Source organism: Cupressus sempervirens, chromosome 7 (genome assembly GCF_028749045.1).
Source record: "Cupressus sempervirens isolate cs-2001-9-10 chromosome 7, ASM2874904v1, whole genome shotgun sequence".
Lineage (NCBI taxonomy): Eukaryota > Viridiplantae > Streptophyta > Pinopsida > Cupressales > Cupressaceae > Cupressus > Cupressus sempervirens.
The window spans coordinates 624,459,978-624,475,099 of NC_143124.1; the positions used below are offsets into that span (position 1 = coordinate 624,459,978).

General features: G+C 33.6%; 1 protein-coding gene across 2 annotated transcripts in view; it reads left to right on the forward strand.

The window, feature by feature from the left end:
- LOC149548246 (DNA (cytosine-5)-methyltransferase DRM2-like) overlaps positions 1-13,130 on the forward strand; it is a 105,057-nt gene extending 91,927 nt beyond the window's left edge. For both annotated transcript variants that reach the window (XM_089792296.1, XM_089792297.1), the window contains one exon: positions 11,839-13,130. In XM_089792296.1, the coding sequence (XP_089648422.1) occupies positions 11,839-12,987 (1,149 nt within the window). In that variant the 3' untranslated portion in view covers positions 12,988-13,130. The remainder of the gene's footprint in view (positions 1-11,838) is intronic.
- The last annotated feature ends 1,992 nt before the right edge of the window (positions 13,131-15,122 follow it).

The following is a 15,122-nucleotide window of genomic DNA, read 5'->3' on the forward strand; positions in this document are numbered from 1 at the left end:
ATCTCGCTACACAGAAATGAATTCTGAATTCGGATCTTCGATCTAAGAGTTTCATAGCTTTATAGCTTTGATGTCTTGATCTTTTATCATGAATTGATTAGACATAAATCTGCAGATGCCATTGCTACTTTGTTCTTCGGATTCTTGCTTAATGAAGTTCGCCAAAGGCGGATAGACAGTGGAACGGGCTGGAATCTGTAGGAAACATGCTTACTTGAGGTAGTGATAAAGATGTAGAACAAATAGGACTTTCTTCTCATCGGAAAGATGCTCAGACAACAACCCACCTAGACCTAGATCACCTAAGACCTTAATGCAGTGGAACAACTAGAATCCCGCATGGAGGTATAAGGGGAAGTGGAGCAGGGAAAACCCGGAAAAGACACATAGGGAAAGCATTAGGATGCTTGATGAGAAGAGAACCACCTAGGGACTATCTTGACAAGAAATTGAACATAATTGCAATGAAAACACATCAAGCTAAAAGCTCAAAAGGAATGGATTGGAAGTCTAGCAACAAACACAAAAAATGCATTTTGGGTAAAAAAAATTATGATTTTGAGGGCAAAAGATTAATGTCATTGTTGGTTGAAGGCACACAACCCTACAAAAAAAAACTTAAGGTGCTAAGAAAAATATTTTCGAAGAAAACAAAAAACCGATAATTTCATCTAGAAATCATAATTTTTTCAAAAAACTGATTTTTCTCTGATACTATATTACAAGAAATAATTGGTAAATTCATTGATTGAACTATTAATAAAGAACAAATTGTTCTTATAGAGTTTACTAAAAAGAAACATAAAAATAATAGAAAGAATCTATTATACTAGATATTTACAATATCTAGAAGTGATCATTAAAATAAAAATAGCATAACTCACAAGATATTATTTAATAGTTTTAAATAATATTACTAAATGTAGAGTTGTTTTGAGAAGATAAGAAGATGCACATAATGATGCAAATAATTGGAAACAACATTCACTGCCATCACAAAGTGTAGGGTACTACTAACAATTGAAAAGTAGTAAAATGAATACTAGTGGGAAATAAGAAAACTTGAATTTATTTGAAAAGATTGGATAAGAAATGGGTACTAAAGTTAACAAAGCTAAATGTAAATGTGATTCTATGGCTTATTGACCTCAATATAAGATGATATAATAATTGCCCTATGTGTTGGAAATAATAAATATAGCATCTCATATCTTGTAAGGAACTCTACATGATAGTGTACTACATTGGGGGTATATTGGGTCAACAAACCTTTTGAGATGGGAATTGCTAGACATATTAATTGTAGTGTCCCCGCTATTAGGGTTAGCTTGGTTCAAGTAATACCTGCAAAATAAATCTCAGAAATAAACAATAACAATTCTAACTATAATATTCTACCCTCTATCTTAACCCCAAGCCTTAAAGACATCTCCAAATTGGCGTCAGTCTCAAATATTGGCACTACAAAGTTTAGGGTCAATCTCTTCTCCCATAAGGAGCCATATTGACCTCTTATAAAGCATAAAACATCTTTCATAACAACATTCATATATTATTCATTTGTTAATTTCCACATTGTATATTTATCATATATACATAAATTATATATATATCACATTTATTACATAATTATAATATTCATGAATAATGTTGAAAAGGAACATTAAAAAAAAGTAATCATTATTTATGCCTAGTTGGTTTTGGGACTGCATTGGAAGTTTTTGACTCTGACCACGATATGAGTCTTTCCTTAATTCCTTATTCACCATTTGAAAGAGGCTTATAGATATATAGCACTTGTTACTTTATTTGATTTCTTCTCTTCAGTTTCAATTTCTTGCTTAATTCTATCCACTGCCAATTTTGGCATCTCATCGTTCTTTCGATTATGGGATATTCTAAACTGTTACTCTGTGTTTGTGCTCAACTCAAGTTCCAACTTATTTCAGACTATTCTACTTGTTCTTTGAATTCTTTCCAGACTATTCTAGAATTTTGCAATATTCGACAAGGTATGAATGAGTTGTTGACAAGCTGGATTGCTTGGACATTTTCCTTACAAATCATGGTGCTTTATTGTAGTCACACAAGTATTTGTAATTCATTTTTGAATAAAATTCATAATGTATCTATCTTCAGACAATATAATCTAGTAGTGTGGGTGTGGCTTGGTCAATCTAACATGTTACCAACTATAGACCTTCATCGCTTGGCATGCTTCCATTTTTTCCCCAAATATGCAAAGGTTATTTTGATGATTTATATGTTGTTTGAAAAGGGGGCATATCCTTTTTTGTTATTTTAATGATTTATATGTTGTTTGAGAAGGCGGACATATCCCTTTCTCTTTCATGGGATGCATCCCTTTCTTGGATGCCCGTGTAGAGGGTCAATTTGACCAAAGTGGTTATCACTCGACAAATATAATTGGAATACTATTAATATTACATGATTAATGTAACTATTACTAATTCGAAAATATTAGTAATACACATGTATAATATCAAAATTGTGATTATTATGATATTGTTAATTTAAAATTACAAAGACAAATTGAATAATAACATTATTGGTATTAATATTATTAATATTGATTTCAATTGTACTAATATCTGATATTATATTGATAAATGGTACTATTAGTATCAATTAGTTGATATATGGTTAATTAATATGATCAAAGGGTCAATTATCGAATAATATGACTAAGTGGAGATTTAAAGTATTGAACTAATTCAAATACATTAAGGAATATAGTTGGACCTACATATAATATTGGTCAATTGCTAAAGTGTGTTAGAAATTAGAAAAGGTAAGTTATACGTGACTCTCAATTAGAATTATATAATGTCCTAAGTGGGTAATAAGGTTCATGGAAATTAATATGTATTCACCAATAAAACATTACTTATTAATGCCATTGTAGTACAATAAGATGATTACTATGTTACTCCTGAGAAATATGATTAGGGTGCAAGGAACTAGTCCAACTCTTTGTTTAACTTAGTGGTTCAAGTGAACCACTACACCTTGATATTAAAATCTACCAAGTCCCATTATATGGATGTCATTATGTTCTAAGCCTAAACAAAAAACTTGTTTTAAACTATGTGGTATTAATATTAGGGTACCAAATGTTGTACGATATCCCTAATAGGTAATTGTAAGAGTCATGGGATGCTCATAATGATTTAGAAAAAATAATAATGGTGAGGCATAATTTAAGATCATGATGTCCTTAAAAGAAAGAGTTAGATTGCTCTATTTAGAATTGTGTTGAGATCCTCAGCTTGTCGATAAGAGTCACTATTTATTGGGGATCATTTAAAAGAACTTTGTTTAACCATAAAAATGTAATAGAGAATATTCAGTTGTGGGAGCCTATGTGTAGGCTCCTTTAAGAAAGCTCGTAAGAACTATGTGCAACTTTGATCCATTTGGAAACAAGAACATAGTTGGTCCTTGGGTGAAGAATACAATTGTGATCTCAAGTTCGTAGGAAAGGGTCTAGGGAGTGGGGGATAACTCTGAAGTTTGGGGGTGATTATTTTGACCACCAATATTTCATAGGCTTTAAATGAGGCTGAAATGAGTATCATATGGTTATCAAAGAGATAAGAGAATTTAATATTCTATATTTAATACATAATGAAATCACAAGTTTAATCCCAAAACTATAATACTTCGATTATATACTCCTGTGTAGAAGGAGAAATTCATCAACCTCAAGACCAAGTAAAGTCTCAAGGGATGAACTACCTCTTGCACCACCTCACTTCAACTAGTGCTCTAGTTTGCTAGGGGATCAAGACAACTAGGCAATTAAGAAATTTAATCAACTTAAACAGACAAATATGAGAAGCTGAATCAACTGTGTTATGGCAGTAGATAAAAGTATTTTAACTATCTGAAATAAAAGAGCTAGCTATCACATCCAACTATCTAACTCCCTAAGCTCATTGTCCAAGACACGTGTGCAAATCGATGAGGACAGAGTAGGCATAAGACGCTAGCACAACATACGTTCATCCCATATGGACAAGCTGTGGAAATCGAGACAAGAAGCGATAAAACTAAGATGATAGAAAAAAAAACTAAGCCAACTAACTGGAAACGAAAGAGATAACTAGACTACAAAACTGCAACATACACGAAAATGAGATGAGAAAAGCTCACAAATAGAAAAGGTTGACAAAGCCAACAATTCACTTGGCCTCTTCTTCCAATGAACCTACACACATGGAAACAAGGAAAATTGATGGATGGTTGTTTGAGAACCTCCTTCGTCATATCCTCACTTTGGTGTTTCCACCTCCACACAAACCAAATAGACGGGAACAACGTGATAGATAACTATAAAGATAAGGGATCAAAATAATGATATTGAAAGATATAACATAAAGAGATACAATATACCAAGCAAAATACTAAATGATATAATCTAAGTCCTCTTCACCATTGAAAACCAAAGCTCAATGTAGTGAAGGAAATGATGCCCAAGAAATCACAAACAAGTTGTCTGAATATAATAAAGAGCTCAAGAACGCAATGAGAAAGTTGTGAAAATGAAGTATGAAGTCAATAAAGTGAAATGAAGTTCAAAAATGGGATTATAATGGAAAAGGTGGAATCTTTGGCATTAGCAGATGGTGGTATCAAGTGTTGCACTAGAAAGTTGGATGTTGCAATGCTTCAATGGCTTATTGCATGTGTACATATTCACAAGACGAGTGCATGCAGCACAGACATCTTTGCAGCACACACATGTCCTGGGCTGACAAGGTCTCGTGGCCAAGATTCTTAAGGGGTGGTGATAAGGCTAAGCGGAGATGTAGGGGTTGACATGGAATTTTGTGTTTAAGCTCAAGAAGGAGCTTATAAATAGATAGATAGATAGATAGCTAATTTTATTTGCTTTCTTCTCTTCAGATTGAATTCTTTATTGCCGACCAATATTCCATGCTTAATCCAAATTACTGTCAGTTTTGGCATCTCACGGTTCTTTTAGTTATGGGTAGTCTTAATTGTTACTCTATGTCTGTGTTCAACTCAAGTTCCAACATATTTTGGACTATTTTACTTGTTCTGTGAATTCTTTTCCGAACTATTTTAGAATTTTGCACTATTTGGCAAGGGAATCGTCGACAAGTTGGATTGCTTAGAGGTTTTCCTTACAAATCATGGTACTTTACTATAGTCACACAAGTATTTGTGATTCATTTAGGAATTAAATTCACAATGTATTTGTCTTCAAAATATAATCTAGTAGTTTGGGTGTGGCTTGGTCAATCTACCACATTACCAATTGCAAACCTTCATCACTCAACATACTTCCGTCTTATCCCGAAATATGCCATGGTTGTTTTAATGTTTTATATGTTGATCGATGAGGGGGCATATCCCTTTCTCTTTCATAGGACAGGTCCCTTGGAAACCCATGTAGAGGGTCAGCTTGACCAAAGTGGCCATCGCTCGACAAATATAATTGAGATACTATTAATATTATAATATGATTAAAGTAATTATTACTAATTAGGAAATATTAATAATACACCTAATTAATATCATAATTAAAGTTATTGTGATATTGTTAACATTACAAAGACATATTGAATAATAATGTTATTGGTATTAATATTACTAATTTTGATTCTATCTGTACTAAAATTTGACATATATTGGTAAATGGTACTGTTAGTATTGATTAGTTAATATATGGTTGATTAATATGATCAAAGGGTCAATTGTCAACTAATATGACTAAGTGGATATTTAAAAGCATTTAACTAATTGAAATACATGAAGGAATATACTTGGACGGTACATATATCATTTAAGGTTCATGATGATAATATTGGTCAACTAAACATGGCAAAATTGGCTTGTATTCCCCAAGTCTATCATATCCTTGATTGCTAAAGTGTGTTAGAAATTAGAGAAGGTAGGTTATACTTGACTCTCAATTAGAATTCTATAATGCCCTAAGTGGGTAATAAGGTTCATTATATGTATTCACCAATAAATCATCAAACTTATTATGTCATTGTAGTACAATAAGATAAACCCTTGAGAAATATGATTAGGGTGCAAGGAACTAATCCAACTGTTTGTTTAGCTTAGTGGGTTCAAGTTAACCATGCACTTTGATACTAAAGTCTATCAAGTTTCATTATATGCACGTTAGTATGTTCTAAACCTAAACGAAAATGTATTTTAAACTATGGGGTATTAATATCAAGGTACTAGATATTGTATGATATCCTTGATAGGTAATTGTAAGAGTTATGGGATCCTTGTACTAATTTAGAAAAAATTATTCTAGTGAGGTATAATTTAAGATCACGATAACCTTAGATGAAAGAGCTAGGATTGCTATATTTGGAATTATGTTGAGATTTCCAGCTTGTCGATAAGAGTCACTCTTTACTAGAAATCATTTAAAAGAACTTTGTTTGAGTATGAAACAATAATTAAAGAATACTCAATTGTGGGAGCCTGTGTGTAGGCTCCTTTAAGAAACCTCTTAAGAACTACGTGCAATTTTGACCCATTTGGAAACGGGAACATAGTTGGTTCTTGGGTGAAGGATACACTTGTGACCTCAAGTTTGTAGGGAAGGGTCTAAGGAAGGGCAGATAACTCTGAAGTATGGGTGTGGTTCCTAATTAGTTTTTACCATTATTATTTCATAAGCTTTAAGTGAGGCCAAAATGGGTATCATATGGTTATGAAAGAGATAAGCGAAGTTAATATTTTGTATTTAATACATAGTGAACTTGCAAATTTAATCCCAAATCTATAATACTTTGACTATATACTCCTAGGTAGGAGAAATTCACCAACCTCAAGACCAAGTAAAGTCTCAAGGGATGAACTACCCCTTGCACCACCTCATTTCAACTAGCGCTCTAGTAAGCTAGGGGACCAAGACAACTAGGGAATGAAGAAATTTAATCAAATTGAACAAACTAAATTGAGAAACTAAATTAACTATGTTATATCAATGGATAAAAGTATTTTAACCATTAGAAATGAAAGAGCTATCTATCACATCCAACTAGCTAACTCCACAAGCCACTACCCAAGACACGTGTAGATTAAGGAGGATAGAGAAAGTACAAGATGTCGGCATAGCATGAGTTCATCCCATATTGACAAGCTATGGAAATTGAGACAAGAAGCGATAGAACTAAGATGATGACAAACAAACTAAGGCAACTAATAGGAAATGAAAGAGACAACTAGACTACAAAAGTAAGTGCAATATACACTGAAATAAGACGAGAGAAGCTCACAAATATTGAAGGTCATCAAAGCCAACAATTCACTTGGCCTCTTCCTCCAACAAATCTGCACACGTGCAAACAAGGAAAATTGATGGGTGGTTTTTCAGAACTTGCCTTAGTCATATCCTTATTTTGGTGTTTCTATCTCTACAACAACTAAATATACAAGAACGTCATGATAGATAATTGTAAATATAAGTGATTAAAATAATGTTATTGAAAGATTTAGCATAAAGAGATACGATATGCTAGGCAAAATACAAAATGATATAGTGTAACTCCCCTTCACCATTGAAAGCCAAAGCTCAATGAGGTGAACGAAAGGATGGCCAAGAAATCATGAACAAGTTGTCTGAATACAATAAAGAGCTCAAGAATGCAATGAGAAAGCTGTCAAAATGAAGTATCAAGTGGGTAAAGTGAAATTGCTCAAAGCAAGTAAATTAAAGTAAAAAACTAGGAATATAATGGAAAAGGTTAAATCTTTGGCATTAGTGGATAATGGTATCAAGTGTTGCACTGCAAAGGTGGAAGTTGTAATGCTTCGATGAGTCATTGCATGTATGCAGATTCACAAGACGAGTGCGTGCAACACAAACATCTCTTAAGCATACACGCACCCAGGGCCAACCAAGCCTTCTGGCCAAGATTCTTAGGGGGTGGTGATAAGGCTAAGCAAGTATTGATATGAGGATTGACATGGAGTTTCATGTTTAAGCTAAGGTAGTATAGATAATTTAGGTAGTCACATGAATATTCGCCAAGAAATGATTCCATAATCACCCAAATATCTTCTAAATGTATCATTCCCTGCTTTCAAGACTCGTGCCACATTTGGTTACCATCTTTCATGTCTAGCAAGGGGAATGTTGCAACTAGTTAATACTTAGAATGCCAACTAGGAAACAAATCCAATCACCTCCACTTTCCAACTTTGAAATCCCAACAAGATAGATCAACAAAGAAGTCTTAATGTTTCCTTGTAATCTTTTCAAAACTTAAAAAATCGTAGAACTTGCCTTGTTACCAAGACTTCAAAAATTTCAAAATCATTCTTCAAATCCAAGTGTGAAACTTGAGTGGCTACACCTACAATGAGCTAGGTTAGATCTTCCACAACCAATCCAATTTCCCTAGGGTTTTCCTCCTCGAGTAGTGCTCGCCAAGAAGCTCCCAAAATTTAGAATAGACAACTTTCCTAAGGTCCCTAATCCTCCATTTAAAATAATTCATAGCAGCAAATTAATAAAGTGACTTCAATATTTCTTTTAATTTTTACTATAGTCATTTTATGAAATTAATTATTAAAACTATTAGTAAAATGTTACCTTGATATCTAACAACTTGAGAATCTGGGAATGTCCCAAAATTAACCTAGGGGAATTAAACAGGCTAAATGGGTTATTTTTTCTACCCCTCCGAAAGGGACACTACAACTCTCCTAATAATATTGGTCCTCTTAGACCTTGTGCTCAATTTCTCAACATGGAGATGGACTTGCCAAGTTGAGTACTAATAGTGGTTCTACTACAAGAGCCCCAAATTCTAGACCAATTACATGGAAATCTTTTGAATCTAGAATGTGAGATGTTTACTAAATTAATCATACAAAAAATGAAACAACTTGAGAATCTTTGATGTGTCTTTCATATTGCACTATCCTCAAAACACTAGGCAACTAGAACCAGTGTTGCAATATTTGTAGATTGCATAGAGAACCTAATATGGTCAAGTACTCAAAGTGATTCTACAACAAGAACCATCAAATCTTGCACATGTAAAGCATGCCAAAGCATGCTAGTCAAAATATTTGATGCATTAATAATTTAAGTTTCCAAGAATGACACTTAAGGCATTATAGATTTTGTCAAAGGTTAATGGAAGATCTAGACAATAGGCTACTATCAATAACTTTAAACATCTAAAAGGGGCTTACATATTGTGTTGATATGTAGTAGAGTTGTTTAGAGAATTTTGCCTTCAAAAATGTTGTTAACTAATTGCAAAACATCTAAAAGTTCTTCTCTTGTATATTTGCTTTGCTAATCTCTTCTTAATAGTTTATGAGTCCCTCCATTACTTTAATCACATTTACCCAATTATCCCTTGTCATGTCATAGAATTAAAAAATATTATATTTTATAACATATAATGCCTCAAAAAGCACCATCCCAAGGGTAGGATAATGAAAGTTGTTCTACTAAGAGAAAGTAATCTTCTCTCTTGTATATTTATCCATGCAATACATCCTAAATAGAATTGCCAAAGCTTGGTCAATTCTATCTATATGACCATTGGTCTCAAGGTGACGAGAAGATCTATATTTCAAACTGATCCCTAATGCTATTTGTACATAATCCAAAACATTGACATCATTATCGTGTTTTATCAAGTATAATTTGTTTTAGGTACATTATTAAATCTAAATATCTCAGACAAACCTTTAGCTGAAATACAGAAATCATCAATCATTTTCTAAAATAGATTGGGTAACTTTTGTAAAATTGTTAAAAAGTCCATAGTTTTGAGACTTGAACCAAATTTTGATTGACATAGGCTAGGCTTTGTGTAAAAACCTAACCAAAAAAAAACATATTTTTAATTCATTCAAAAATAGAGAAACTTAGGGCAAAAAACACTAAAAAAGTACTTTGCATAATGCATTCCATATTAAATCAATTTTCAAATAAACACAAAATCTAATCAATTACATCCACCATTCAAACATGCATACAAGAAGGGATAAAAATTAAAATAAGATATTGAAAGTTGATATAAAAGAAAAGTTTGTTATGCATCAAATTGTTTTCTTGTACACAAAATTGGAATTAGAAATCCATGTGGCCAGAATCAACAAGCAAGCTACAAAATTGAGAAGAACCAATCCTCCCAAAATTGGTTTAAAGATGTTGGAACCTGCCATGTTTTACGTATGTCAGAAAAGTAGCTGCAACCATCCTATTCATAAAAGAGGTAGCAACAAGATTATCTTCAATAACTTGTTCGTCTCTAGTTGTACAAGCTCACTCCTCCCCAGATCGCTCTATCACTACCTAATGACCAGCTTGGGTCAACTCATCTATGGTTATCCTCTATAAATATAAGGTCACCATCCTCAATAATCCAATCAAATGCAAAACATTTTTCAAATCAATATCTGTTATCATTGACAAGCTATGCTTGTGCTAATTAGCTCTCAAACTATTTTTAATCCAAACCATACTATTTGAATTTTTAGTCAAATGATTGTGGAGTTTTATGTTCAGAAATCAAAATAGGAAGATAAAAGAAATAATCAAGCTATAAAGAGGCAGAAATTTTATTATATAAACCTCAAGATTGGGACAACCAATTGGAAAAGGAAATCACACATTTTTTCAAGCTTCCTTAGATTACTTAAAACAATTATACATCTAAGAAATTCAAACAATGTGTTTTCTATTTTTCAAGTATTCTCGAGTTTTGAATACTTCTGCCACACAAGTTGGGTAGTCATCATAGTCTGCCTAGCATGGTTTTTATGTTGTGCTCTCACTTTGTAATTTGGTATGTAGCTATCCTGAATCCTGTAATACAATCTGCTTCTGAATCCAATTCACTATGGGATGCCTTTGATTCCTCACGTTATCCAATTCAACTTGCTCATGTCCTTAAATAGATGTTGGAAGATTCTCTCAATGCATAAGAGTTTATAACTGCATTTGGAAGAGCAAAGATCTAACAGTTGACATCAAATTTCATTTGTCATCAACAGAACCCCCCTTCATGAAAACCTACAGCTTCATTATCATTTGGATGGTTTCAAAACTTCCTTGGCCATTATAACCTGCCCGGACAGGATCTGACAATTTCAAATTACCACTTGATATTTACAAAATTGTCCTTTTAGTAATTTCCTCCATCTCCCGTTAACCAAACTTTCAGATGTAGACTTAAATGAAGTGCCCTTTTTTGGAATTGCATAACTTTCTGAAAAGAACGGGAATAAGTAGAAGTATTCAAATTTGAGCACCATCAAAGTACTAAGTTTGGTCCTACAAGACAATTGCATCTACAAGGCCAAAACTGTGTCCATCCACACCAAACAGCCATTGAACTCATATAATATTTGTGCAACAACAATAATAACAACTGCGTGACAGATCACTATGATGCCCTTTTCTTTGCTAAAAGTGGATTCCTCATCTTCTGTCATCCAAAGCTTCCCTTCTTCATTCTGTCAATGCTCTAGTTCTCTCACATTGCTACATACAATTGATACCAACTCTCATTCTTTTCTATACACACAACAAGTGGAACAAATGACATGTTACAATGTTATTATCGCAATGTAAACATATGCATGCTTACAACTGCTTTTAAATGTTCGTACAATTATCCATGCTATTAATTTTGTTAGTTTTGCTAGAATCCGTGTTCCCCAATGCAATCAAGTAACCCCACTTATCCTCCATGCTCTAAGACCATACATGTTCTTCAACACTATTACAGCTATTTTTCATTGTGGTTACTTAATTTAATTATAAGCATATAATAACGTGTTCATCTGCAGGGAAAGAAGAAACAAGATGGAGAGGTATGCAGGAGTAAATTTCGTAAAAGAAAGAAGGAAGATATTATCATAAGTAGCTTGGAAACTGAAACCCCTTTAGCCCATAAGAGGTTAATGGGCTTTGGGGTTCCTGGCTATCCTGCAAAAGGCCGTTCCAAGCAATTGAAGGAGTTTATGCAAGGGCCTCCATTCTTCTATTTCGAAAATGTTGCCATTGCACCAAAGGATGTTTGGAAGACTATATCCCGGCATTTTGATGGCATAGAGGTGGAGTTTGTTGACTCCAAGTACTTTTCAGCTTCAAAGAGACCAAGAGGCTATGTACACAACCTTCCAATAGAAGGTAGATTTCATCTGTTGCCTCTGCCTCCTATGACTATTCATGAAGCATTTCCTCAAACAAAGAAGTATTGGCCTTCCTGGGATCACAGAGAAAAACTGAATTGCATATGTGGCTCACGAGCCAGTGATGTACAATGCCAGGAACTCAGGTCAATAGTTAAAAGATCTCATGGTAAACCATCTTTGAGTGAGCAGGCATACATACTTCACATGTGCAAGAAGAACAACTTGATATGGGTGGGGCCAGATCAGATGGCCCCTCTGGAGCCTCACGAGATAGAGCTTGTACTGGGATTTGAAAAAGATCACACCCGGGGAGTGTCATCTATGACAGAGCGCCTTCAGTGTTTGGGAAATGCATTCCAAATTGACACAGTAGCATACCATTTGTCTGCATTGAAACCATATTATCTCAGTGGAATCAAAGTCCTCTCTTTGTTCTCTGGTATAGGTGGAGCAGAGGTTGCTCTCCATCGATTAGGGATAAACTTAAAATGTGTTGTATCTGTCGAAATATGTCCAAAAAACAGGCTTACACTTAGTTCCTGGTGGCAGAAAACACAACAAACAGGCACACTGATTCAGAAGGAAGATGTGCAAGAATTGACCAGGGAAGTACTGGAGGAAGTTATTGATAAAGTTGGAGGGTTTGATCTCGTTGTTGGTGGCAGCCCCTGTAATAACCTTTCTGGCAACAACAGAGTTAGCAGGAATGGCCTGGAGGGGAGACAATCTTCCATTTTTTACGAGTTCCCTCGGATTCTGAATGAGGTCAGGCAAATAATGCAATCCAAGGCTCTCCTTTAAAATTTGATCTATCACTATAGCGCCATTTGTATTTTCAAAATTGTTTAAACGGCATTGGTGTGACTGTGAATCATTTCGATTCATCTATTTTAAACTCTTTCTTCTATAAGCAGGATAATCTATAAAAACTAATTTTATTTTTCTATCGGGATGCTCTATCTATGATGTGGATATGTCTAATATTTTGTGTACATATTGATTCTACAGTGGCATGCCATTGATCACAAGTAAAAGTTTTCTATTAAATTTGATTCCTAGTGGTTTCTTTGATTTTGGTTCCTGCGAAATGTTCTTAAGTCACATATAATAATACCTTCTAAATAAAGGATGCTTATTGTAAGAAGAAACAACAACTATGTTAGAGAATTGTGCATATTGCGGTATACTTCTTATCATGCACATTCTATCTATTTAACAAATTATTGTCTATGAAGTTCCCCTTCAAGATGTTTTGGGGTTTTGGAAGAATGAGAATATCTCCAATGCAGAGCTTATATAACCGATCTTTTGCTCACAATTTTGAAAAGGGTTTTAAAAAATATACTACGTAACAAGTTGCTCATTCTCTCTAAGTAAGATAAGCCTCACAATGAGTCTAATAGTACTTTTACGAATATCTTGGCAATTAGTTTTTGCAATATAATAGTACAGTAGATATATATTATTATTTGAAAAGATTATTTATTGCACATTGGTATGACTGCAGATGAATGTGTTCTTGAGCACCTATAATTCCGTGTCTATCAATTTAACATATTATTGTCTATGAATTCCCCGTTACAGATATTTTGGGGTTTTGGAGGAATGAGAATGTCTCCAATGCTGCTTATATAACAAAATCTTTTGCTCACAATTTGACTGAGATGCTTTTAAAATATATATTATATAACACGTTTTATATTCTTTATATAAGAAGTTTATTATTCTATCTAAGATCAGCCTCATTATAAGCAGCATTGCCTCACTATGAGTCTAATAATACTTTTAGCAATGTATTGGCAAATAGTTTTTGCAATATAATAGCATACAGTGTCAACAATTTAGTAAATGTTATTTGATAAGATTATCCATTGTCCATTGGTATGACTACAGTAGATAAATGTGTCTTTGAGCATCTATGTGTTGTGTACAAGTACCTTTGGGGCAAGTTAGGTTCCCTTATTTGTGGCCTTGCCAGTCAACCCCAATGGCTTTGATTAATACAAAAAAAATTGTGGATCCAATCACATTAGTTTCCCATGTGAGTGGTGGTAGCATAGAAGAGCTACTATCTATGACCAAACACTTTAAATTAAATCCATCTTTGTGATCTTCCCCTGTTTGTTAACTAAGAACATCAAATGGTAGGATGCTTTGAGGGAGCAAATGTCTAGTAGGCTAATAATGCAGAAATCCAATGGACCAAGATATTCAATATGGTTAGGGCACGCTACTGTGACTACAGAGATGATGAACTGGTGGTTCTTTCATTCAACTTAAGCCTTAACCTTTCAATCATATGTTTTTAATAACTATTATTCTCGTCATATTTTAAATCATCTATTACCTTGATAGATACACTGTAATTGTTTTTTATTGAGCATGCTTGTATCAAATGAGCACAATATCAAAACCATGTATAAATGCGATATAGATTTTATTAATATGAGGCTGATTGATATGCCTATATGAGATGATCACTTACAACAATTTTTTTCCTGTCAGCTTGCAGATGATGTAACCAATTAGTAGGAAACCATGGTATGACAAAAAAAAATCCAATATTCATCTTGGTTGCCAATATCCATAAACAGTTAAGTGATAAGTAAACTCAAATCAAAAATATTTGATATTGTCTTGATATTCACTGATAAGCCAACAACTCTTATCAGAATGGAGGAGTGGAACCAATTTTGAGACAACCAAAATAAGATAAACTTGAACTTTTCCACAAGTAAATTGTATACACTGTTGTTATACTGTACAAAAGAATTCTTCTAGATTTTTGTGAGATTAAAGATGATGTCATCATTGCTTGAAGAATTTTTTTGAGGTGTCTGAAAAATCATCTTTATTTTGGACTTGCATGCTTGGGACAGACAAGCAGCCCAAGGATAAGGGCTAGCATCGCAAAATTTGTTCAAATACACAATCAA